The sequence below is a fragment of the Littorina saxatilis genome, linkage group LG7, assembly GCF_037325665.1.
Source record: "Littorina saxatilis isolate snail1 linkage group LG7, US_GU_Lsax_2.0, whole genome shotgun sequence".
In the NCBI taxonomy this organism is placed as follows: Eukaryota; Metazoa; Mollusca; class Gastropoda; order Littorinimorpha; family Littorinidae; genus Littorina; species Littorina saxatilis.
In genome coordinates, this window is record NC_090251.1 from 783950 (window position 1) to 811449 (window position 27500).

The following is a 27500-nucleotide window of genomic DNA, read 5'->3' on the forward strand; positions in this document are numbered from 1 at the left end:
GACCCCTCAAACTATAGACCGATTTCTATATTGTCTGTGTTATCAAAGCCACTTGAAAAACATATAAACAAACACCTATTAGCGCACTTTGATCACAATCAATTATTTCACCCGAACCAGTGTGGCTTTAGGGCTAATCACTCGTGTCACACTGCCTTAATCTCTCTTGTTGATCGATGGTTGGACAAGATAAACGATAATGAATTTTGTGGTGCTGTTTTTGTAGACTTTGCTAAAGCTTTTGATGTAATTGATCACAAGTTGTTACTCAGAAAACTCAAATTATATGGCCTCGGGATTGACTCAGTTAACCTTATTTGTTCTTTTCTCAGCGACAGGCAACAAAGTGTGCATGCGAACGCCTCGGCATCAAGTATGCAGGCTGTACGGTATAGCATACTACAAGGGTCAGTTTTAGGCCCTCTACTTTTCTCCATATACATAAATGACCTGTCCCTTCATATTAAAAACTTTTGTGAACTTTTTGCAGATGACACTATCAAACATTCCAGTGACACCAATTTAAATCGTTTATCTGAATCACTGCAAGAAAGTTTAAACCAGCTGAGTGCATGGACTGAGCTAAATCATATGTCCCTGAACCCCCCAAAAACTAAATGCATGATAATAACAACTAGACAAAAACGCCAGAACATAATCTCCACATTTCCCGATTTAATTGTCAATAATGAAATTGTTTCAACAGTCAACCATCATAAAGTGTTGGGAGTGACCATCGATAACAACCTGTCATGGTCACACCACATCGAACAACTTTCAAAAGTCATGTCCAAGAAAGTATATCTCTTATTAGAATTAAGCACTTCCTGAATTTGGAAGCCAGGAAGTTATTCCTTAATGCCCATATTCAATCTGTTATTGATTACGCATCAACCTTATGGGATTCGGCAAGTGATAATTCACTAAAACCTATAATTAGATTACACAAACGAGCGCTGAAAGTAGTCTTATTAAAGGAAACAGAGGAAAGACTTGGCTATAATAAATGTACACCTATGAGCAAAATTATCACTGGATATGTACCTGAAACTCTACGTGCAAAATTTACCATGAGGAATTCACGTCAATTTATGAGATTGAACACTCCTATTCCTCAGATTGAGTTGTTTAAGTCCAGTTTAGTGTATTTAGGTAGCAGTCTCTGGAACTCTCTTCCGACCTCCCTGCGGCATCCTACCAGCACAGATAGGTTTAAGAGTAGATATTTGTCTTATGTAATGAAGTCAAAGTAAATGATATTTGTCTTAAATGGTATTCATTTTTTTTTATTAAACATGCTCCTCTCCTCTTTATTGGTATAATGTACACAGACCCTTTTCGGATGAAGGGACTTAAAAACCAACCGCTATTTAGATGTGTGATGATTTTTGCAATGTCTTGCTTGTTTGATTGTTTTTCTTAAAATGCAATGTATGGCTTAGAGCATGATGTTGAGTAAGTGCAAGCTGCTATATACCACTAAATTCATATCAATTAACTCGCAATTTACCTAAATGCAATGCATTTTGTGTACATATGTATAATGTGTTTTCACTTTTGTTATCCGTTAAAATGTAGAATTTTAGTTGTTCTATTTTCTATTTCTTTTATCTTGTATTTTTATTTCAACTTTTTAGTTACCTCTTCAGGGCGAGGGCTGGATGTAAAAAAGCAGACCACTGCTTAATCTACTACCCTCGTTAAATAAAGAATTGACATTGTCATTGTCATTGTCATTGTCTCTCTCTCTCTCTCTTTCTCTCTCTCTCTCTCTCTCTCTCTCTCTCTCTCTCTCTCTCTCTCTCTCTCTCTCTCTCTCTCTCTCTCTCTCTCTTTCTCTGTACGCTTTAATTTAATTTTGCCATTTACAGGGTGGTCCAAAAAAAGCGCCCTATTTTCTTTTTTTTATCTCATTTTTGACTGCAAAGAGAGATTTTGAAAATTTCTTCACCAAACAATAGCAGAATGATGGGAGATTATGTCTTGCACATTTTGGTAGAAATTGGTCTTTTCTTAGCAGTTGATTATATATATATATACTATTATATATTTATAATAATATAATAATACTAATAATGACAGCTTATATAGCGCGAATCACAGGAGAATATACTCTCCGCGCTTTACATATTAACAATTAATAAAACTATACTATTTAAACATCAAATACCCATACATTGTAACTAAATAACGTAACAATAAACTTACAACAACACATTATCCACGTATTCTCTATCCAGCCTCCTCTTCCCTGGCGATAGGCTAATTTCACGACGCACTGACTTCCCTTGGCCACCTTATTCCCCTGATCTCAACACACCCGACTACTTTCTACCCAGGACAGAATATACAGCAACAATGCCCAGACCCTGGCAGCTCTGCAGGACGACATCAGGGAAACCAGGCGCACAAGCTGACAGCTGACATGATTGGACGATTCATGGACAGTTTCAACGTTCGTGTTGAAGCAGTTCTTCTACGAAGAGGGAACTAGATAGATAGAGAATACTACATGGCTTGCTGTGTCGTACCAGATTTACACGAGTTGTTTTTTTAAATATTGAACTGCGAGCGAAAGCGAGCTGTTCACTTTTTGAAAAAGCAACGAGTGTAAATCTGGTACGGAACAGCAAGCCATGTAGTATTCTGTTTATCCTACATACTGTACTTACGTGTATTTTACTGAAAATGTCCTGCAGTCGAGGCAGCTACATTGAAGACGCTTGTTTTGGAACCTCGATCTCTTCTAAAGCCTCGTGCAATCTATTACGTCAAAGCAAAGAAACGTCACTCTGAAAGTGTGGCGTGACGTGTTAGTTCTAAAGATTCATCGAGGGTAATTAGCGAGCGCAATTTGTGTTTCTATAATGACGTTTGTCTCGGTGACTTTGGCATCATAAGCAGTGGAAAAACAGGTCCCTGCCAGACTTGCTTGACATGACCTCATTTACATGATATACACACGTGTGATTTGAACGATTATTATCTCACGGGTGTCTCTCTCACGTATGTAGGATAAGTAGAGGTTACATGCCGAGTCTCAGTGATTATCAAAAATAATGGTCGAAGTTAGCGGATCATGAAAAATGCGAGCTTCAGCGAGCTTTTTCATGACCGCGAACTGAGACCATTATTTTTGATAATCACTGAGACGAGGTATGTAACCTCTTTATCCCTCCTTTCTTCAGTTATTCAAAGAAAAGAGGAGTTTTTGTGCGAAAGTTTGATCGAATCATATTCACCCAACCAGTCTACCTGCGCAGGCTATCGATTAATGCGCGGTTGTATAGTTCCGTGCAAATAATTCAATTTTGTTAACACTTCTTGTCAGTTTCCATGTTTTAAACTAAAATCAAGTACACAGTTATGTTGTCATTCTGCTGTGGCGGTAAAGGCAGATAGTGTGTGTTCTGTTCATGTTTTGGTATCGCTCAGAAAATGTTCTTTCCTCGAATGTGACTAGCAGACGAAGTTTTACACCCGTGTTCCAACGTTAAAAACTGTATGAAGTTAAGTTTTCTGGGGCAAAATAGTGTATGAAACTGCTGCATGTTCTTTAAGTTGATTAAATGTTTGCAATGGATTGCGTATGATCTGTTTATAAAATGAAATATTGTTGAAAACTGACCGTCGGATTGCAGTCTTGTCGATGAAGCCGAAATCTGGAAGGGGAACTACTCGTGTCGCTAGACAAAGTATGAGAGTTACTTTTCCTTGGAATCTTGCTAGCGATAAACGATTGTGCACGGCAGATCTGAATTCAGAAAACAACCAAACTCATGGATTTTATATTGAGATTCATGTGTTCAAGCCTGTAGTTGCTGGTTTAAATGCGGTATGGTTGTATTGTTTGCTCCAGAAATGTATATTTTGTACTTTAGAGTGTTCTGAACTTTTGAGTCGCAAAAAGTAGATCCACAATGTGTACAGTCTCTACCCATGAGCTATCGAGGATTCAGGCCCGTTGTTGGGTAAGTGATTTTGGTTGTTGGGTAAGTTACCGAAAAATAACTAGCCCTACAAGTTTACAGAGAGAAAGAAGCAGAGGGGGGGATAAAGCATATTATCAACTACCAAGGACAAACCTGAATTTGTTTTCTAAATCTCTCTCCGCATTGAAAAATGAGATCAAACAGAAAATAGTTTGTTTTTTTTGGACCACCCTGTATACAGCCGTACTCCGTTTCACAGCATTATTTCACATTGAAAGTATTCAAGAGAGAACTCAGAACTCAGAACTAAGAACTTTATTACACAAGAATAAAGGTTTTAGGCTTAGCTCTCTCCTCTTCCAACCTGTACTTCTAACATTATGACATTGTCATCTGACGACAAGTCTAAAACAAAAGCAAACAAAAAGCAAAACATAGAAGCAATGCATCGTTAAACGGTGCCATAAACATGCTGTTTAGTGTACAGAATAAGGGAGAGGGGGTGGAGGAAGAACGCATTCACATTGACTCCACATGCATATACAATGACAAACTTAAGAGCACTGCATACACAATCACAATACTCAATAAAAACAAGATTTCAGGGGGCAGTTTATATTGTCATCAAGTGTGTGTGCACCCGCCTTTGTAACGGCTTTTAAAGAAGTGGATCGTTTGATTTCAATTGGTAAAGATTTCCACATAGATGAACCTGAAAAATCAAAGCTTGATTTATAAAGATCTATACGAGAAATTGGTGGGAGTAAATTGTAAGATTTATACCTCAGACCTCTTCGTAATGTGTGTAAAATACGATTGCACATACTTGGGCACATCACCATGAACTATTTTAAACATAAAGACAGCCTTATTGTATGCAAGATGGGTTTTGAGGGGAAGGAATTTAAGGCTGTTTAACTTCATTTCTGTTGACATGTTCGATTCATGCAGGATAAGCTTAGCAGCACGACGGTACAAAGAATTGAGTTTAAGTAAGTGGACATCCCTGCAGCCATCCCACAATGCTGAAGCACAATTAATATGAGGCATTAATAATATGTGAGCATGAACGAACATTTTTAGTGTTTCAGATTTCGCATAATGTTTGAGTTTTGACTACAAATATAAATTCATTGATAACACTTTGCATAGGTTGTTTTTGTGTGTTTGCCATTTCATTTTATCATCGACAGTTAAAGCAAGTATGCGATGTTCTTTAACTTGCTGTATTTGAGTTGTAATTTCAGAGGAATTATATGATGCTTCTGTCTAGTGGTAATAACAAGGCTTTTAGAGAGAGAGAGAGAGAGAGAGAGAGAGAGAGAGAGAGAGAGAGAGAGAGAGAGAGAAAAGAGAGAGAGAGACACAGAGAGAGAAAGAGAGAGAGAGACAGAGAGAGAGAGAGAGAGAGAGAGAGAGAGAGAGAGAGAGTGTGTGTGTGTGTGTGTATGCGTATTTGTGTGTGTGTGTGTGTATGCGTATTTGTGACAGTCCATCACAAAATCAGTCTTAAGTCGAAATTTGGATGATTTGAGTTAGTTATTATTTTGAAATTGTTAGTCTTTCCTGGATGTTTAGAAAAAAAAATTAAAGCTCTAGGTCAATAAATAACGATATTACGGCCATTTTTATGAAAGAAGTTGACCGGCGGCCATTTTGAGAAATCGGGCTTGAAAGTTTTGGAAGGCACCAGCTTCACATTTTCCTTAGCAACGGGGGTTGAAAATTAACCTCACCCTTCCAAATGTTGCACAAGTGTACTTTGATCTTTCATGCATCATTTAAATGCAAAACGAAGGGTTAAAAGAACAATTATCACCATTTTTGAAGGCTTTGTTTACATCATACATGTGGAGGAAAACGGTCAAATACAGGTCATACACATCAGCAAACATTGTCACTGTCATTATCAGGAATAAAGAGGTTACATGCATCTCACCTACGTTTTTGTCCATTAGTTTGACAAACACTTGAGCAAAATCAACTTACTTGTATCAATCACTTTGTTGGCATCGAATAGGAATACATACAGATCAGAATGTAGATCCCAAACACAGGAACTCCTCCACTGTGACAGTCTGTTCACCACAAAAGCTCTTGCACATCAATGTTGACACCACCTCCAACCTCACCTTTATACATGTCACATGTCTTGCACTGAGAGCTGTAGAGCTACAATTTCCTCCGGATCAAACTGGGTGATACATCCACGACGAGTATTTCCGGGTGCAGCGTCGGGAACTTTAATCTGTTTGCAGCCAGTTCCATTGGCTTTGCAGCAACGAAGGCGAGTTCTCTCGAGCACATCACAGCCCTGTTGCAATTAACGAACTGCAGCATGCACCTCCATCACATCTCCTCTACAACTCGCCTCAACTACGTGTGTTCTTGCAGTTGATGCAGTGCCATTAGAAACGCCAACGGTGTTTTTGACACTGAAAAGCGGACGGTCTGTCTCCTCTTCGTCCGCATATTCAGCAAGCGTCACATATTTCGGCATGAGAATCGGAGTCACTGAATCCAGCAACGTCTTCGGCAAAGAAATCCAACAACAAATCTTGGAGTTCGTGGTTATTTTCAAGCGAATCGCAGTTGAGAAGCGCTGTCAATCGGCGTACGTCAGTCATTGTTTTGGTTTCGTTCAGCGAACGGAAATCATACTGTGTTACTTCCCCCTGGACTGATTTGACCAATGAGGAGGCCGTTGCTAGTCCTTTTTGGAAGGCAGACAAAGCTGATTGGTTCAATCTTAAAATTTGTTTACGTGCCGGTTTCCTTATTTGGAGGAAGTGGACGGGTATTTTGAACCACTGCGCAGCAGGGCGCGAAAGCTGATGCAATAAGCTTTCCGACGGTACCAAACTTGTTGGGGCCCTGTCAGGGATACACTAAGCAAATTATCGGTCAAAGTGAGGCATTTTGATGTCATGCTGGACTTTTTTGATGAATGTATTGCATTTAAATCCAATAATTTAACTATTTAGCGATTGATTTTGGCATAATTTGTTTGGTTGTCATGTAATTTGGGGTCTACAGAACACGTTTCTGCAAAAAAGTGAATTTCACCCAGATAGACCCTCAGTGCCTTTTCCTCGAACTAGCTCGCTTTCGTCTGCTGCGACTTAAGACTGGTTTCGTGGTGGACCGTCACATTTGTGTGTGTGTGTGTGTGTGTTCACCACCTGCTGAACAACCAAAAGACTCAGGTTTCATTTGACTTTGTTGTTTTACCGAGAGCTGCCTCCTCCGTGTCCAGCCAGGCGTGACGGTGTTCTCTGTGCGCTGTGCGTCTTTCCCTGCATGACTTGACGAGATCAAAGCGACAGAACACCTTGATGCATTGTCACGCTGCACGCAACGCCAAGACAGTGTATTAATGCTTGCAACGCCAAGACAGTGTATTAATGCACGCCACGCCAAGACAGTGTATTAATGCACGCCACGCCAAGACAGTGTATTAATGCTTGCAACGCCAAGACAGTGTATTAATGCACGCCACGCCAAGACAGTGTATTAATGCACGCGCTGAGGTTGTGGACAGAAAAGAAAGCAATGTTTACTGCCAGGACTTCAAAGAAAAGCCATTGTCTTTAACTCCTCCCCCCGTCGCTGCCGCCATCTCCCTTTCAATCGCTTTCTCTTTTGGAACCAGTAAAGCGTAGACATACATACAAAATAACGCGAAAGAAAGAAAGAGAGAAAGGTGTAGCAGATGAAGCTCTAGTTTCTAGTGCTGGCAACACTGAATTTAGCTCTGTGGCCTCCTACAATAACGAGGCTCGGTCTCCTGGGCCGACATGCACGAAAAAGTTACCAGCCGGGTGGGAGCCAGCCGCGATGTTGGATCGGTTGAAATTAAGATTCGTTGTGATTTCAACGAATCAGACCCCGAGGTTTGCTCTCGCTTCGTGCACCCCGGGCCTGGGGACGGATGTTCGTCTTTGATGTTATTGTGAGAGTACCTGAAAGAATGATGAACGTATGAGCTTGTGGCGATGATCCTTATTTTGTTGATGAAAGTCGCTTGTTCATTTCATTGATTAATTGTTATTCTCTCATGTGCCGCATGACTCTCACTTTCTCTATTGCGCATGCAATCTGCATTAACAGTATAGATCGCTTGCGTCCCTTCGTTTCTCACAACTGTAATGTCAAACCATCCTGGAGGTCAGTCCCGGTCGTCTTGCCGGAGTTGTCTCCCTACACTTTTCCTCGCCCACCAAAAAGCAAAACATCCTGAATTCAGGAATCGTTGGAAAGATTCACTTTTTATGTCTGTGAGACGGTTAGGTGAAGCGGATGAGCTTTATTTCTTTGACAGCTGTTTGTGTAGTGTTTTTCTTTTGAACTATTTGATATGCAAAAACTGATTAATGTGCTGGGAAAATGCCGTTCGTAAATATCTATGTGTATTTCAGGTGCCAATCTATTATATTGGTGTTTTTTTTCCATTTTTGGTGGGAGGAAGGGGTAGGGGGGGGATGGTGGTGGTGGTGGTGGTATGTGTGCACAGACACTGAAGCATGCCAAGACTCTTTGGGTGTTTGTTTCAGACATTGGTTGCCGAGACGCTGGTGCTAGCCAAGACTCATGGCTGTGTGGAGAAGATAGAAAGTGAGCTAGAAGAGGAACTTCGCAGGGAATCGACCAAGGCAGACGAATCTAATCTGCTGTCAAAGTAAGTTGTGTACATCTGTGCAGGGCTTTAGATGATTGGCTGTCGTGTGTGTGTGTGTGTGTGTGTGTGTGTGTAAGTGTTTATTTGGTGCTGTCGTTTGGTCAATCGGCGTCCAGATCGAGAGTTGGGAGTGCTGGCCACGTGGTTTCACTGACCTCAGAACATTGCTCCAGAAAGAAGTTCAGGCCGCGTCCTTGTCAAGTAATGGATCTGGCTGGGTTGAGGAATTCGATCCAGCATCGGTGTATTCAAGTGACCTACTCGTTTGTCAGGGATAGTGCACGGTTGTTGTTGTTTCATGACGCCACAGGAAGTGACCGGTCTGAACTGCGATGGTCAAGGACCGAGGAGAGAGAGAGAGAGACAAAGAGTGAGAGAGAGAGAGAGAGAGAGAGAGAGAGAGAGAGAGAGAGAGAGAGAGAGTACAAATAAGGAACAGAGACGGGAAGGGGGAAGAAAGAGATAGAGGTGGGGAGGGGGGGGGATGCAGGAGACGCCGTTGCCCCGGGTGCGCTGATGTAGGGGTTCCCTGCAACCCTCCCGATTACACAGTGTGATTGCCGCCACACAGACTTCATTTCCCCTTATAACCGGCTACCACCCACACCCTCCACTCTCTTCCCTTAATAACCGGCTACCACCCGCACCCTCCACTCTCTTCCCCTTATAACCGGCTACCACCCGCACCCTCCACTCTCTTCCCCTTATAACTGGCTACCACCCGCACCCTCCACTCTCTTCCCTTATAACTGGCTACCACCCGCACCCTCCACTCTCTTCCCCTTATAACCGGCTACCACCCACACCCTCCACTCTCTTCCCCTTATAACCGGCTACCACCCACACCCTCCACTCTCTCCCCTTATAACCGGCTACCACCCACACCCTCCACTCTCTTCCCCTTATAACCGGCTACCACCCACACCCTCCACTCTCTTCCCCTTATAACCGGCTACCACCCACACCCTCCACTCTCTTCCCCTTATAACTGGCTACCACCCACACCCTCCACTCTCTTCCCTTTATAACTGGCTACCACCCACACCCTCCACTCTCTTCCCCTTATAACTGGCTACCACCCACACCCTCCACTCTCTTCCCCTTATAACTGACTACCACCCACACCCTCCACTCTCTTCCCCTTATAACTGGCTACCACCCACACCCTCCACTCTCTTCCCCTTATAACTGGCTACCACCCACACCCTCCACTCTCTTCCCCTTATAACTGGCTACCACCCGCACCCTCCACTCTCTTCCCCTTATAACTGGCTACCACCCACACCCTCCACTCTCTTCCCCTTATAACTGGCTACCACCCACACCCTCCACTCTCTTCCCCTTATAACTGGCTACCACCCGCACCCTCCACTCTCTTCCCCTTATAACTGCTACCACCCACACCCTCCACTCTCTTCCCCTTATAACTGGCTACCACCCGCACCCTCCACTCTCTTCCCCTTATAACTGGCTACCACCCACACCCTCCACTCTCTTCCCTTATAACTGGCTACCACCCACACCCTCCACTCTCTTCCCTTATAACCGGCTACCACCCACACCCTCCACTCTCTTCCCTTATAACCGGCTACCACCCACACCCTCCACTCTCTTCCCTTATAACTGGCTACCACCCACACCCTCCACTCTCTTCCCCTTATAACCGGCTACCACCCACACCCTCCACTCTCTTCCCCTTATAACTGGCTACCACCCGCACCCTCCACTCTCTTCCCCTTATAACTGGCTACCACCCGCACCCTCCACTCTCTTCCCCTTATAACCGGCTACCACCCACACCCTCCACTCTCTTCCCCTTATAACCGGCTACCACCCACACCCTCCACTCTCTTCCCCTTATAACCGGCTACCACCCACACCCTCCACTCTCTTCCCCTTATAACTGGCTACCACCCACACCCTCCACTCTCTTCCCCTTATAACTGGCTACCACCCACACCCTCCACTCTCTTCCCTTATAACTGGCTACCACCCACACCCTCCACTCTCTTCCCCTTATAACTGGCTACCACCCGCACCCTCCACTCTCTTCCCCTTATAACCGGCTACCACCCGCACCCTCCACTCTCTTCCCCTTATAACCGGCTACCACCCACACCCTCCACTCTCTTCCCTTTATAACTGGCTACCACCCACACCCTCCACTCTCTTCCCCTTATAACCGGCTACCACCCGCACCCTCCACTCTCTTCCCCTTATAACCGGCTACCACCCACACCCTCCACTCTCTTCCCTTATAACCGGCTACCACCCGCACCCTCCACTCTCTTCCCCTTATAACTGGCTACCACCCACACCCTCCACTCTCTTCCCCTTATAACCGGCTACCACCCGCACCCTCCACTCTCTTCCCCTTATAACCGGCTACCACCCACACCCTCCACTCTCTTCCCCTTATAACTGGCTACCACCCACACCCTCCACTCTCTTCCCCTTATAACTGGCTACCACCCGCACCCTCCACTCTCTTCCCTTATAACCGGCTACCACCCGCACCCTCCACTCTCTTCCCCTTATAACCGGCTACCACCCGCACCCTCCACTCTCTTCCCTTATAACCGGCTACCACCCGCTCCCTCCACTCTCTCCCCTTATAACCGGCTACCACCCGCACCCTCCACTCTCTTCCCCTTATAACTGGCTACCACCCGCACCCTCCACTCTCTTCCCTTATAACCGGCTACCACCCGCACCCTCCACTCTCTCCCCTTATAACCGGCTACCACCCGCACCCTCCACTCTCTTCCCCTTATAACCGGCTACCACCCACACCCTCCACTCTCTTCCCCTTATACGGTTTTGAGACGAGCATTTGGCTTTGCCTTAGGCGCCAGGGTCGGTGTAACTTACACCTCTGACTTGTTGGTGAGGACAGTTGTCTAGAACAGCGCGGTGCATTTTCCTTGAATGAGGGTGCAGTGTTCGGTATAGAACTGAGGCGCGTCCGCCGCGACGGTGCCTGCGCTAAACATTGGCGGGCACTGCTCTCAGCCCGGCACACGGCACTGTAACCATTCCCCCTCCCTTCACTCTCTTCCCCTTATAACCGGCTACCACCCGCACCCTCAACTCTCTCCCCTTATAACTGGCTACCACCCGCACCCTCCACTCTCTTCCCTTATAACCGGCTACCACCCGCACTTCCACCCGACCCCAGTTGTGTAAGTTACGTACGACAGAGTTACGGACGACAGAGTTACGGACGACAGAGTAACGGATGACATAGTTACGGACGACAGAGTAACGGACGACAGAGTTACGGACAACAGAGTTACGGACGACAGAGTTATAGACCACATAGGTGCAACAGAGTTACGGACGACAGAGTTATGGACCACATAGTTAGGGGCAACAGAGTTACGGACGACAGAGTTACGGACAACAGAGTAACGGACGACAGAGGTATGGACCACATAGTTACGGACAACAAAGCTACGGACGACAGAGGTACGGACAACAGAGTAACGGATCACAGAGTTACGAACGACAGAGTTAGGGAGAACAGAGTTACGGACGACAGAGTTATGGACTACATAGTTAGGGAGAACAGAGTTACGGACGACAGAGTAACGGACGACAGAGTTATGGACTACATAGTTAGGGGCAACAGAGTTACGGGCGACAGAGTAACGGGCGACAGAGTAACGGACGACAGAGTTACGGACGACAGATTTACGGACAACAGAGTAACGGACGACATAGTTACGGATCACAGAGTTATGGACGACAGAGTTACGGACAACAGAGTAACGGACGACAGAGTTACGGATCACAGAGTTACGGACGACAGAGTTACGGACGACATTATAGAAGAAAAAAATTGCGCTCGCTAATTACCCTCGATGAATTTTTAGAACTAACACGTCACGCCACACTTTCAGAGTGACGTTTCTTTACTTTGACGTAAAAGATTCCATGAGGCTTTGGAAGAGATCGAGGTTCTAAAACAAACGTCTTCAATTTAGCTGCCTCGACTTCAGGACATTTTTAGTAAAATACACGTAAGTACAGTATGTAGGATAAACAAAATACTACATGACTTGCCAGATTTACACGAGTTTTTTTTAAAATATTGAACTGCGAGCGAAAGCGAGCTGTTCACTATTTAAAAAAGCAACGAGTGTGTGTAAATCTGGTACGACACAGCAAGCCATGTAGTATTCTCTATAGACACAGCAAGCCATGTAGTATTCTCTATAGACACAGCAAGCCATGTAGTATTCTCTATATGTTACACGTTTTGGAACATGTGCAAGAACGGATTCAAACTCGAAATCGTTCCCCCCCAAAATGCACACACTACTTGCATTTCTCCTGCTGTTATCGTTATTTCTCTTTACAAATTCTTCAAAGCTAAGAATACTGAAAACGGCATCCCAGACGACAGTACTGTTTCCATACGCGAATTTAGCTGCCCTTGGAAAGTGGCTCGCTCTACGAGGCCTGTTGGTCTGAATCTAGAAGGACAGAGTTATGAACAGAAGAGATCCCGAAAAGATCCCGAAAAGAACAAACATTTCGCGCATGTAGACACAGAAAGACGTAATGAAGAATGCGATGCTTCAAAAGATACAGACTGTGACGATGACTCTGACGTCATTCACACATACCGAGACGTCATTAATAGTTGTTCGGTCACTTCGGTCAAAAAGTAGATCTCTCCACAATGGCTGCCCCTGTGTTCAGATTTGTCAAGCGTGAGTACGCAAAACGTGTTTGTACTCTCCTCTGTTGAAGCTGTGAGACATAATTATGTAGCGAGCCACCGGGCCGTCACAGAGACTTATGTAGCGAGCCACCGGGCCGTCACAGAGACTTATGTAGCGAGCCACCGTCACAGAGACGATGTTTTGCACAACACTGGGGCGATTCTTACATGCACTCTTAGTCTAACATGCACTCTAACATGCACTCTAACATGCACTCTAACATGCACTCTAACATGCACCAGTTCTCTACCAGGCGTTGCGGGTTTCATTAATAATAATAATAATAATGCAAACTTTTATAGCGCTATTCTAGAAAAATGTCTACTCTTAGCGCTTTACAATACATACATCGACCAAGCATACTATACACGCACAGGCAAAGAAACCGACCAAACATAACCAACAAACTATACATGCACAGGCAAAGAAAGCGACCAAACATACAATACACGCACAGGCAAGATAACGACCAAACATAAACAAACATACTATGACCAAACATAACCAACATACTATACGCGCGCAGGCAAAGAGAACAATCAGCACATGTAATAATTACTGACAACTAATAATGCAGGCATACAATGACAGTCCAATACACAGCCTAAGCACAAGAACCACAGTAGGCTTCTATATAAAAACGTGTCAACGGTACTATTTACACACACACAAACAGTGCTGACACAAAGCGCAGAAAATATATATACACGTTATTTTAGGCACTAGGTAGGGGGTGAGGTGGGGCGGGATGGGGTGGGTGGGGAGATGCTGGGGGGGAAATCACTTGCGCTGAAAGAGGTGTGTTTTGAGATTTGTCTTGAATGTAGTGAGAGAATCTGTGTGTCTGAGAGGCAGTGGTAATCTATTCCAGGTCACAGGGGCTTGACGCCGGCATACAGCAACTATCTCCACCCCCCTCCACCTCACCCCCCTCCTCTCTGAACACGCAGAGACTCCCAGGACAGATAAGAGGATGCTATTCCCCGCCAAGGGAAGTGACTGGAGTGATCAAGTTTCATCTGACGGTGTTCTAGTTCCCCCCACCACCATCACTAATCCTGGGGACACTGCTACATGGCCCCTGTACGCCAGCCCTCTCTCGCCAAACTGTCACTAATGTCAGCCTCCCACCCCCACCCCCAGATGCCAGACCCCCCCTCCTTCCTCCTCAACAGCTCACCTACGCCCCCCCCCCTCCCCCCGCCCCATCCCTTACCCGCGCTCGAAGGACGACGCCCAGTGACAGTTGCGCACCTCGCACCATGTTTGTCAGGGATGTCACGGCATCGTCAGTGAAGATAACTCGAGGGCTGCCGAGTGTCGCTATCTCGCTACAAGTCATGTAGTCCCATGTCCCATCCTGCACTCACACCGCATCGTCAGTGAAGATGGCTCCAGGCCTGCCGAGTGTCGCTATCTCGCTACAAGTCTGTGGCCCCCGGGCCTCCCCGTTCAACAGAGAGAAGGGATTCGCACCGCTGGTGGGACATGGCACACTTCTACCTTTTAACAAGTTTTTCCAATTTAGCTCTCTGGGCGGCAACCACCGACACCCAATCCAACAATCCGGGCTCACGCGATGGGTTAACTCCCGACCGCTCTCCCTGTGGATGTGTTACTACACTGCGAGACCCGCGGAGTGCTGTCTGTATCGTACGCACTACATTCACTTTGCAGCAGTTGCCTCGCAGCAAATCGTTTGTGAAAAGGCCATATTGGAGTAAATACATTTCCTCGGCAAAACTAATCCGGCGAGCGCTACAATCAAGTTTGGAAGCTCGGAAAGTCCTCGCCACTTCCCTGGGAGAGAATTCAGCCACAAACAGGGGCGACAACCCCGAGCGCTCTCTCTGTGAGAGAGGGACGCCAGGTCGTTGAGAGAGGGACGCCAGGTCGCACAGGACGCGCAGTACGTGGTCACAGAACCGGCCGCTGGCTGTGCGGGGTCCCTGTCTTTTATGTATGTGCGGGGTCCCTGTCTTTTATGTCTGTACGGGGTCCCTTTCTTTTATGTCTGTACAGGGTCCCCTTCTTTTATGTTCGTACAGGGTCCCTTCAAGTTCTTGTATGTCTGTGCGGGGTCCCTGTCTTTTATGTCTGTGCGGGGTCCCTTTCTTTTATGTCATTTATGTCTGTACGGGGTCCCTTTCTTTTATGTCTGTGCGGGGTCCCTATCTTTTATGTCTTTTATGTCTGTACGGGGTCCCTTTCTTTTATGTCTGTACGGGGTCCCTTTCTTTTATGTCTGAACAAGGTCCCTGTCTTTTATGTCTGTACGGGGTCCCCTTCTTGTATGTTTGTACGGGGTCCCTTTCTTTTATGTCTGTACAGGGTCCCTTTCTTTTATGTCTGTACAGGGTCCCTTTCTTGTATGTCTGTACGGGGTCCCTTTCTTTTATGTCTGTGCGGGGTCCCCTTCTTGTATGTCTATACGGGGTCCCTTTCTTTTATGTCTGTACAGGGTCCCTTTCTTGTATGTCTGTACGGGGTCCCTGTCTTTTATGTCCGTGCGGGGTCCCTTTCTTTTATGTCTGTACAGGGTCCCCTTGTATGTCTGTGCGGGGTCCCTTTCTTATATGTCTGTACAGGGTCCCCTTGTATGTCCGTGCGGGGTCCCTGTCTTTTATGTCTGTGCGGGGTCCCCTTCTTTTATGTCTGTACGGGGTCCCTTTCTTTTATGTCTGTACAGGGTCCCCTTCTTTTATGTCTGTACGGGGTCCCTTTCTTTTATGTATGTACAGGGTCCCTTTCTTGTATGTCTGTACGGGGTCCCTGTCTTTTATGTCTGTGCGGGGTCCCCTTCTTGTATGTCTGTACGGGGTCCCTGTCTTTTATGTCTGTGCGGGGTCCCCTTCTTGTATGTCTGTGCGGGGTCCCTTTCTTTTATGTCTGTACAGGGTCCCCTTGTATGTCCGTGCGGGGTCCCTTTCACTTATATGTCTGTGCGGAGTCCCCTTCTTGTATGTCTGTGCGGGGTCCCTTTCTTATATGTCTGTGCGGAGTCCCCTTCTTATATGTCTGTGCGGGGTCTCTGTCTTTTATGTCCGTGCGGGGTCCCTGTCTTTTATGTCTGTACGGGGTCCGGTCTGTGGTTACACCAACAGAGTTGCCAGGATGAGTGTACAAATACACGGACAGAGTCGTGAGTTTGGGGGAAGGGGGGGGGGGGGGCCGTTTTGCAGGATGAGTCAGTGTACCAATACACGGACAGAGTCCAGACGGTTGAAAGCAAATGACAGGGAAAGACGGCCCCACTCATGCTCACCTGCTGTGGGTCCCTGGTAGCTCAGTCGGTAGAGCACAGGACTTGTGATCCGTGGGTCTTGAATTCAAATCCAGCCTGGGACAGACACGGGCCAAGTTAATGTGTAGACTCAAATACGGTAGCAATATCCCACCCCCGTGTCACCACAGTGGCACGTTAAAGACCTCGGTCATTTTAACATGAGTGCAGGTGGCTCATTACAGCTAAACACGCACACACCTGGGTATCGCCTTGACGTGTGTTGTGGTGTGAGTAATTACATCAGTGCTTGCATGTGTTATGGTGTACATGATGATGTCAGTGTTGACGTGTGTTGTGGTGTGAGTAATTACATCAGTGCTTGCATGTGTTATGGTGTACATGATGATGTCAGTGTTGACGTGTGGTATGGTGTCAGTAATTACATCAGTGCTTGCATGTGTTATGGTGTACATGATGATGTCAGTGTTGAAGTGTGTTGTGGTGTGAGTAATTACATCAGTGCTTGCATGTGTTATGGTGTACATGATGATGTCAGTGTTGACGTGTGTTGTGGTGTGAGTAATTACATCAGTGCTTGCATGTGTTATGGTGTACATGATGATGTCAGTGTTGACGTGTGTTATGGTGTCAGTAATTACATCAGTGCTTGCATGTGTTATGGTGTACATGATGATGTCAGTGTTGACGTGTGTTGTGGTGTGAGTAATTACATCAGTGCTTGCATGTGTTATGGTGTACATGATGATGTCAGTGTTGACGTGTGTTGTGGTGTGAGTAATTACATCAGTGCTTGCATGTGTTATGGTGTACATGATGATGTCAGTGTTGACGGGTGTTATGGTGTCAGTAATTACATCAGTGCTTGCATGTGTTATGGTGTACATGATGATGTCAGTGTTGACGTGTGTTGTGGTGTGAGTAATTACATCAGTGCTTGCATGTGTTATGGTGTACATGATGATGTCAGTGTTGACGTGTGTTGTGTTGTCAGTAATTACATCAGTGCTTGCATGTGTTATGGTGTACATGATGATGTCAGTGTTGACGTGTGTTGTGGTGTGAGTAATTACATCAGTGCTTGCATGTGTTATGGTGTACATGATGATGTCAGTGTTGACGTCATTGATGACGTTGTTGATGAGGTTGGTGATGACGTGGGTGATGACGTGTGTTGCAGGTGGCGGCGGAAGGGCGACCAGGTGTTGAAGAGCAAGTACGTACTGCTGACCGTGGCTCTCTTCTGCGTCACAGACTGTGCGCTCGTGCTGGGCGAACTCATCCTTGACCTTCACAAGGTCAAAGGTTAGTCACTGCGTTAATGGTCTTGTGTGCGTTGTGTGTGTCATTGACACTGGTATTTACCAAGAAATGTCAGATGAACTCCCTCACGGCGAAGCCATTAGAGGCCCGTGAGACGGGTGATCTCTTCCTTGAGGCGCTGGTTTTGTAGCTCAATAAGATGAACATGACTGGACATATTCCACTTGTAAAATGGCCTTAATGTGATGGCCTTTATGTGATGGCCTTAATGTGATGGCCTTAAAGTGATGGCCTTACTGTGATGGTCTTAATGTGATGGCCTTAATGTGATGGCCTTAATGTGATGGCCTTAATGTGATTGTCCTAATGTGATGCCCTTAATTTGCTGGCCTTAATGTTCCTGCCATGTTGTTGGTCTATCAACCGATGACCTGTCAGCTAAAACATGAAAGAGTCCTTATTTTCCAGTGGAAATGATTGTGTAGACTGTCATGATGGTCCGCTGACATGCCTGATGTGGGTCCGGTACGCCGATGTCGTCACGCTTCTCTTTCAATGACACTCGGCTTGTTTCTGCAATCACACACTGCACAAAGAACCAGTGGCCGGGAAACAACGGATTTACGACATTTGGGAGGGAGAGAGAGGGAGAGAGAGAGAGAGAGAGAGAGAGAGAGAGAGAGAGAGAGAGAGAGAGAGAGAGAGAGAGAGAGAGGCGAGAGAGAGAGAAATAGAGAGAGAGGCGCGAGAGAGAGGCGAGAGAGAGAGAGAGAGAGAGATAGAAACAGGGAGAGAGAAAGGGAGAGAGAGAAAGGGAGAGAGAGAGAAAGGAGGAGAGAGAGAAATAGGGAGAGAGAGAGAAATGGGGAGAGAGAGAGAGAAAGGGAGAGAGAGAAATAGGGAAAGAGAGAGAAAAGGAAAGAGAGAGACATAGATAGAGAGAGAGAGGGGGAGTGAGAGAGAAAGAAAGAGCGAGAGAGAAAGAGAGAGGGAGTGAGAGAGAGAGAAAGAGAGAGATAGAGAAAGAGATAGAGAAAGAGATAGAGAAAGAGATAGAGAGAGAGGGAATGAGAGAGAAAGAGAGAGAGAGAGAGAGAGAGGGGGAGGGGGGGGGGAGGGAGGGAGGGAGGGAGGGAGGGAGGGGGGAGGGAGGGAGGGAGTATTTGACGAAGTGCGTATCGGCGTTTGTTTGTCTTGGCCACGAGGGTCACTTTTCTGCACGTTCTCCGGCACGCGCAGGCACGTGGATGTCAGGAATCCCATCCACCAAAGATGACGTTTTTGCGCAAGGGTGTGCGCGGGGCGTATCACTGCGCGGGACTTTGTTTGGCTGGCACCCCGCGGACACACACAGCGGGTAGTGAGCATGACCTGAGGGGGGCGAGGAAGGTCACAGTTAATTGGGCTAGTCTTTGATATCATCCCGGGGGGTGGCTGGAGGGTCGGAGGAAGCGGGAAGGGGGCAGGACTAGATACCTCGTTAATTGCCGGCACGCCGTGATGTCTACCATCTCTTTTAGTGTGAGGGATAGACACCCAGCACTCTATGATGTCTACCATCTCTTTTAGTGTGAGGGATAGACACCCAGCACTCTATGATGTCTACCATCTCTTTTAGTGTCAGGGATAGACACCCAGCACTCTATGATGTCTACCATCTCTTTTAGTGTGAGGGATAGACACCCAGCACTCTATGATGTCTACCATCTCTTTTAGTGTGAGGGATAGACACCCAGCACTCTATGATGTCTACCATCTCTTTTAGTGTGAGGGATAGACACCCAGCACTCTATGATGTCTACCATCTCTTTTAGTGTGAGAGATAGACACCCAGTACTCTATGATGTCTACCATCTCTTTTAGTGTGAGGGATAGACACCCAGCACTCTATGATGTCTACCATCTCTTTTAGTGTGAGGGATAGACACCCAGCACTCTATGATGTCTACCATCTCTTTTAGTGTGAGGGATAGACACCCAGCACTCTATGATGTCTACCATCTCTTTTAGTGTGAGGGATAGACACCCAGCACTCTATGATGTCTACCATCTCTGTCATGGTGAGAGATAGACACCCAGCACTCTATGATGTCTACGATCTCTGTCATTGGTGAGAGATAGACACCCAGTACTCTATGATGTCTATCATCTCTGTCATGGTGAGAGATAGACACCCAGCACTCTATGATGTCTACAATCTCTGTCATAGTGAGGGATAGACACCCAGCACTCTATGATGTCTACCATCTCTGTCAGTGTGAGGGATAGACACCCAGCACTCTATGATGTCTATCATCTCTGTCATAGTGAGGGATAGACACCCAGCACTCTATGATGTCTACCATCTCTGTCATGGTGAGGGATAGACACCCAGCACTCTATGATGTCTACGATCTCTGTCAGTGTAAGGGATAGACACCCAGCACTCGATGATGTCTACCATCTCTGTCATGGTGAGTGATATAAACCCAGCACTCTATGATGTCTACCATCTCTGTCAGTGTGAGAGATATACACCCAGCACTCTATGATGTCTACCATCTCTGTCATGGTGAGAGATAGACACCCAGCACTCTATGATGTCTACCATCTCTGTCAGTGTGAGGGATAGACACCCAGCACTCTATGATGTCTACCATCTCTGTCAGTGTGAGGGATAGACACCCAGCACTCTATGATGTCTATCATCTCTGTCATGGTGAGAGATAGACACCCAGCACTCTATGATGTCTACCATCTCTGTCATAGTGAGAGATAGACACCCAGTACTCTTTGATGTCTACAATCTCTGTCATGGTGAGAGATAGACACCCAGCACTCTTTGATGTCTACAATCTCTGTCATGTTGAGAGATAGACACCCAGTACTCTTTGATGTCTACAATCTCTGTCATGGTGAGAGATAGACACCCAGCACTCTGCAAAGAGCAAAGAGCCGATGCTACCTCACGACATCCCCACACGACCCTGGCAGAAGCTGGCTTCAGACCTCTTAACCTGGGACGGCAAGGACTATCTGGTCACAGTAGATTTCTACAGCCGCTACTTTGAGATCGACGAGATGGCCAACACCACGTCAGCTGCAGTCATCAGAAAACTGTCGACACACTTCAGCAGACACGGCATCCCAGAAACCTTGGTCAGCGACAACGGCATCCCAGAAACCTTGGTCAGCGACAACGGCATCCCAGAAACCTTGGTCAGCGACAACGGCATCCCAGAAACCTTGGTCAGCGACAACGGCATCCCAGAAACCTTGGTCAGCGACAACGGCATCCCAGAAACCTTGGTCAGCGACAACGGCATCCCAGAAACCTTGGTCAGCGACAACGGCATCCCAGAAACCTTGGTCAGCGACAACGGCCCCCAGTTCGCGTCCGATGACTTCGCCCAGTTTGCCGTTACCTGGGACTTTAACCACGTTACCTCTAGCCCCAGTTATGCCCAGTCCAATGGCCTGGCCGAAAAGACAGTACAGACAGTAAAAAACATCATGGACAAGGCCAAAGCCAGCAAGAGTTCCGCTCTGCTATGCATCCTCGAGTACCGCAACACACCAGTAGACGGCCTAGCGTCACCAGCCCAGCTATTGATGGGTCGTCAGCTCCGGTCCGTCCTGCCAGCGACCGCGAGCCAGCTGCAACCCAAGAACATTAACCCGCAGGTCGTCACGGCCCGACGTCAGCAGCGACAGATAGGCCAGAAGAAATACTACGATCGTTCCAGCCGACCGCTTCCCTCGCTAAAGACTGGAGATGAAGTCTTCGTTCAGCTGACCCCAGATGACAACTGGAGACCGGCCCGAGTCACCGCACCCGCCAAGACGCCACGTTCGTACCACGTGCGAACTGACGATGGCCGCATGTACCGTCGCAACCGGCGTTTCATCCGAAAACAGCCAAGTCAGAACAAGACGTTCATGCCTGAGGTGGTCCAGCAAGAGGAACCCAAGCCACAAGCCGCAGCCCAGGGACCTGGATTGGACCCAAACACCACCAGGTACGGGAGACTCGTGAGACCCCCACAGCGACTGAATTACATACAAAGCTTTATTCAAGAAAAATAAGCTGTCTGTCATGAATTTATTTCATCTACAAGGAGAAAGACAGTAATTACAGTATTACAGTATTATTTTTGAGCTTTCACTTGGCGTCTGTGCGTGCATGAGAGAAAACCTATTGAGTAGAGAAAATTATATTATGAGCAAGGACTTGCATTGACTGCCAATTACTATTTAATTTGCATTCAAACAATTAGGAATACGTGTAGACGTTTTTTTGGTTTATCATTATTGTTTAATATTATGACAAGGGAGATGTAACATTGTCAACACCAGTCGACATTGATGAGCGAGAATATTCCTGTGCACAGCAGAGCGAGAAGTAATCACGTGGAGTTCGTGATTGTGTGAATGTGAGAGTGAGCGAGCACGGAAGAGATTTTCCCCTTGCTGTTTTAGGGCAGTCTTGCCTGAGCTATGGGAGAGCTGACATCGAATAAAGAATGAGAATGAGCTGTATGTTCTGCGTATACAAAGATCGCCGTCTCTACAATGTCTACCATCTCTGTCATGGTGAGAGATAGACACCCAGCACTCTATGATGTCTACCATCTCTGTCAGTGTGAGGGATAGACACCCAGTACTCTATGATGTCTACCATCTCTGTCAGTGTGAGAGATATACACCCAGCACTCTATGATGTCTACCATCTCTGTCATGGTGAGAGATATACAGCCAGCACTCTATTATGTCTACCATCTCTGTCATGGTGAGAGATAGACACCCATCACTCTATGATGTCTACCATCTCTGTCATGGTGAGTGATAGACACCCAGCACTCCATGATGTCTACCATCTCTGTCATGGTGAGAGATAGACACCCAGCACTCTATGATGTCTACAATCTCTGTCATGGTGAGAGATAGACACCCAGCACTCTATGATGTCTACCATCTCTGTCATTGGGGGGGCCCGGTAGCTCAGTTGGTAGAGCACTGGACTTGTGATCGAAAGGTCGCAGGTTCGAATTCGGGCCGGGACGGACACGGGTCAACTTTATGTGCAGACCCAGAGACGGAAGCCATGTCCCACCCCCGTGTCATCACAATGGCACGTAAAAGACCTTGGTCATTCTGCCATAAGTGCAGGTGGCTGAATACACCTAAACACGCAGACACCTGGGTAGCGCGACTCCGTTGCTGCTAGCTTTCCACTGGGAGGAAGCGACCCGAATTTCCCAGCGATGGGACAATAAAGTAATAAAGTAATAAAGTAATGAGAAATTGGTGAGAGATAGACACCCATCACTCTATGATGTCTACCATCTCTGTCATGGTGAGTGATAGACACCCAGCACTCTATGATGTCTACCATCTCTGTCAGTGTGAGAGATAGACACCCAGCACTCCATGATGTCTACCATCTCTGTCATGGTGAGTGATATAAACCCAGCACTCTATGATGTCTACCATCTCTGTCAGTGTGAGAGATATACACCCAGTACTCTATGATGTCTACCATCTCTGTCAGTGTGAGGGATAGACACCCAGCACTCTATGATGTCTACCATCTCTGTCATGGTGAGAGATAGACACCCAGCACTCTATGATGTCTACCATCTCTGTCATGGTGAGGGATAGAAACTCAGCACTCTATGATGTCTACCATCTCTGTCATGGTGAGAGATAGACACCCAGCACTCTATGATGTCTACCATCTCTGTCATGGTGAGAGATAGACACCCAGCACTCTATGATGTCTACCATCTCTGTCATGGTGAGAGATAGACACCCAGCACTCTATGATTCTACGATCTCTGTCATGGTGAGTGATAGACACCCAGCACTCTATGATGTCTACCATCTCTGTCATGGTGAGAGATAGACACCCAGCACTCTATGATGTCTACCATCTCTGTCATGGTGAGTGATAGACACCCAGCACTCTATGATGTCTACCATCTCTGTCATGGTGAATGATAGACACCCAGCACTCTATGATGTCTACGATCTCTGTCATGGTGAGTGATAGACACTCAGCACTCTATGATGTCTACCATCTCTGTCACGGTAAGGGATAGACACACTTGTTTTAGGGGGAGCGAGATATATTTATCTGAACTGAGCTAAACTGAAGTTTATTTAATAAGGATGATACAATCTGTCATAGAGAGAGAGAGAGAGAGAGAGAGAGAGAGAGAGAGAGAGAGAGAGAGAGAGAGAGAGAGAGAGAGAGAGAGAGAGAGAGAGAGAGAGAGAGAGAGAGAGAGAGAGAGAGAGAGAGAGAGAGAGAGAGAGAGAGAGAGAGAGAGAGAGAGAGAGAGAGAGAGAGAGAGAGAGAGAGAGAGAGAGAGAGAGAGAGTTAGTTCATCACGGTTGTGTTTACCGTCCTGAGAGAGGTTGGTTGGGTCAGTGTTGATAGCGCAGTTAATCCTGCACGGGGTGACGGGTATTGTACAGTTAATCTTGCACGGGGTAACGGGTATTGAGGCAGAACATTGCAGGAAGGGGGAGAGAAAACCACCCGTCTGCTGTCCGAGGTTACCTTGTACAGTTAATCTTGCACGGGGTTACGGGTATTGAGGCAGAACATTGCAAGAAGGGGAAAGAAAGCAGAACACGCTCCAATTAAAATCGATCGTCTGCTAGCCGAGCAGGGGAGCGAATTCAGCGACCAGAAGGAGTTGCCTCCCCTAGCTGCCATTGATTTATTGGCAAAATTCGCCTTCTCTCCTCCACTCCAAATGACGCCAAACAGGGGGCATTACTCCAGTCTGGCGAAATGAGAGGAAGGCGGGCTGATGGAATTGAAGGAGAAACACAACGGTTGCCCACAACGCTCGTTACAGTAACACAACTGTTGCCCACAACGCTTGGCGAGCAATGCTCGTTACAGTAACACAACTGTTGCCCACAACGCTCGTTACAGTAACACAACTGTTGTCCACAACGCTCGTTACAGTAACACAACTGTTGCCCACAACGATCGTTACAGTAACACAACTGTTGCCCACAACGCTCGTTACAGTAACACAACTGTTGCCCACAACGCTCGTTACAGTAACGCAACTGTTGCCCACAACGCTTGGCGAGCAATGCTCGTTACAGTAACACAACTGTTGCCCACAACGCTTGGCGAGCAATGCCCGTTACAGTAACACAACTGTTGCCCACAACGCTTGGCGAGCAATGCTCGTTACACTAACACAACTGTTGCCCACAACGCTTGGCGAGCAATGCTCGTTACAGTAACACAACTGTTGTCCACACCGCTTGGCGAGCAATGCTCGTTACAGTAACACAACTGTTGCTCACAACGCTTGGCGAGCAATGCTCGTTACAGTAACACAACTGTTGCCCACAACGCTTGGCGAGCAATGCCCATTACAGTAACACAACTGTTGCCCACACCGCTTGGCGAGCAATGCTCGTTACAGTAACACAACTGTTGCCCACACCGCTTGGCGAGCAATGGCCATTACAGTAACACAACTGTTGCCCACAACGCTTGGCGAGCAATGCTCGTTACAGTAACACAACTGTTGCCCACGCCGCTTGGCGAGCAATGCCCATTACAGTAACACAACTGTTGCCCACAACGCTTGGTGAGCAATGCCCATTACAGTAACACAACTGTTGCCCACAACGTTTGGCGAGCAATGCTCGTTACACTAACACAACTGTTGCCCACAACGCTTGGCGAGCAATGCCCATTACAGTAACACAACTGTTGCCCACACCGTTTGGCGAGCAATGCTAGTTACAGTAACACAACTGTTGCCTACAACGCTTGGCGAGCAATGCCCATTACAGTAACACAACTGTTGCCCACAACGCTTGGCGAGCAATACCCCTTATAGTAACACAACTGTTGCCCACAACGCTTGGCGAGCAATGCCCATTACAGTAACACAACTCTTGCCCACAACGCTTGGCGAGCAATGCCCCTTACAGTAACACAACTGTTGCCCACAACGCTTGGCGAGCAATGCTCGTTACAGTAACACAACTGTTGCCCACAACGCTTGGCGAGCAATGCCCATTACAGTAACACAACTGTTGCCCACAACGCTTGGCGAGCAATGCTCGTTACAGTAGCACAACTGTTGCCCACAACGCTTGGCGAGCAATGCCCCTTACAGTAACACAACTGTTGCCCACAACGCTTGGCGAGCAATGCTCGTTACAGTAACACAACTGTTGCCCACAACGCTTGGCGGGCAATGCTCGTTACAGGAACACAACTGTTGCCCACAACGCTTGGCGAGCAATGCTCGTTACAGTAACACAACTGTTGCCCACACCGCTTGGCGAGCAATGCTCGTTACAGTAACACAACTGTTGCCCACAACGCTTGGCGAGCAATGCTCGTGACAGTAACCAAGGAGAATAAAAGGCAACCTACGGGAGCTTCAACTTAAACGGGATTACCTGGCTTTGCTAGAGTTTCCTTCACCACGCGAAACGAGAGAGGGAAAGCCGAAATGTCAAAGACAGAGAGGGAGAACTCGAACTCGAAAACTTTATTACCGAGTGATGATAGCATTAGGTCCACACACCCAACGTATGATAGCATTAGGTCCACACACCCAACGTATGATGTGTCTGGAAACACCTCCGCGCGGAGGGGTTTTGCGGCCAGTGCAGTAAAGATAAAGAGGGAACATTTTCTCGGCTCGCGCGGCAAGAAGCACTATGTATCTAGACTGCATATGGTCCTTTCTTACAGCTGGTCCCTACTACTACAATACACAGATAAAACGAAGAACAAGTATGAAGAATAACAAATATCAATCAAAATAAACCACAATGATGTACGGAAAAGTATAACAAGTCGCGTAAGGCGAAATTACTACATTTAGTCAAGCTGTGGAACTCACAGAATGAAACTGAACGTAGTCCGCCGCTAGTGCAAAAGGCAGTGAAAGTGACGAGCCTGTTTGGCGCGGTAGCGGTTGCGCTGTGCTTCATAGCACGCTTTACTGTACCTCTCTTCGTTTTAACTTTCTGAGCGTGTTTTTAATCCAAACATATCATATCTATATGTTTTTGGAATCAGGAACCGACAAGGAATAAGATGAAATAGTTTTTAAATCGATTTCGGAAAGTTAATTTTGATCATAATATTTATATTTTTAATTTTCAGAGCTTGTTTTTAATCCGAATATAACATATTTATATGTTTTTGGAATCAGAAAATGATGAAGAATAAGATGAATGTAAATGTGAATCGTTTTATAAAAAAAATATTTTTTTTACAATTTTCTGATTTATAATGACCAAAGTCATTAATTAATTTTTAAGCCACCAAACTGAAATGCAATACCGAAGTCCGGCTTTCGTCAAAGACTGCTTGGCCAAAATTTCAATCAATTTGATTGAAAAATGAGGGTGTGACAGTGCCGCCTCAACTTTTACAAAAAGCCGGATATGACGTCATCAAAGACATTTATCGAAAAAAAGAAAAAAATATCCGGGGATATCATTCCCAGGAACTCTCATGTCAAATTTCGTAAAGATCGGTTCAGTAGTTTAGTCTGAATCACTCTACACACACACACAGACAGACAGACAGACACACACACACACACACACATACATACACCACGACCCTCGTCTCGATTCCCCCTCTATGTTAAAACATTTAGAAATGG

General features: G+C 46.4%; 2 protein-coding genes across 2 annotated transcripts in view; one reads left to right on the forward strand and one right to left on the reverse strand.

The window, feature by feature from the left end:
• LOC138970423 (uncharacterized) overlaps positions 1-27500 on the forward strand; it is a 152723-nt gene that overhangs the window by 73052 nt on the left and 52171 nt on the right. The window contains exons 2-3 of the mRNA XM_070342875.1: positions 8486-8610; positions 17765-17889. Coding sequence (XP_070198976.1) covers positions 8486-8610; positions 17765-17889 — 250 coding nt within the window. The remainder of the gene's footprint in view (positions 1-8485; positions 8611-17764; positions 17890-27500) is intronic.
• Positions 25184-27500, reverse strand: part of LOC138971917 (uncharacterized) — a 13753-nt gene continuing 11436 nt past the window's right edge. Inside the window, exon 7 of the mRNA XM_070344763.1 lies at positions 25184-25291. Coding sequence (XP_070200864.1) covers positions 25184-25291 — 108 coding nt within the window. The remainder of the gene's footprint in view (positions 25292-27500) is intronic.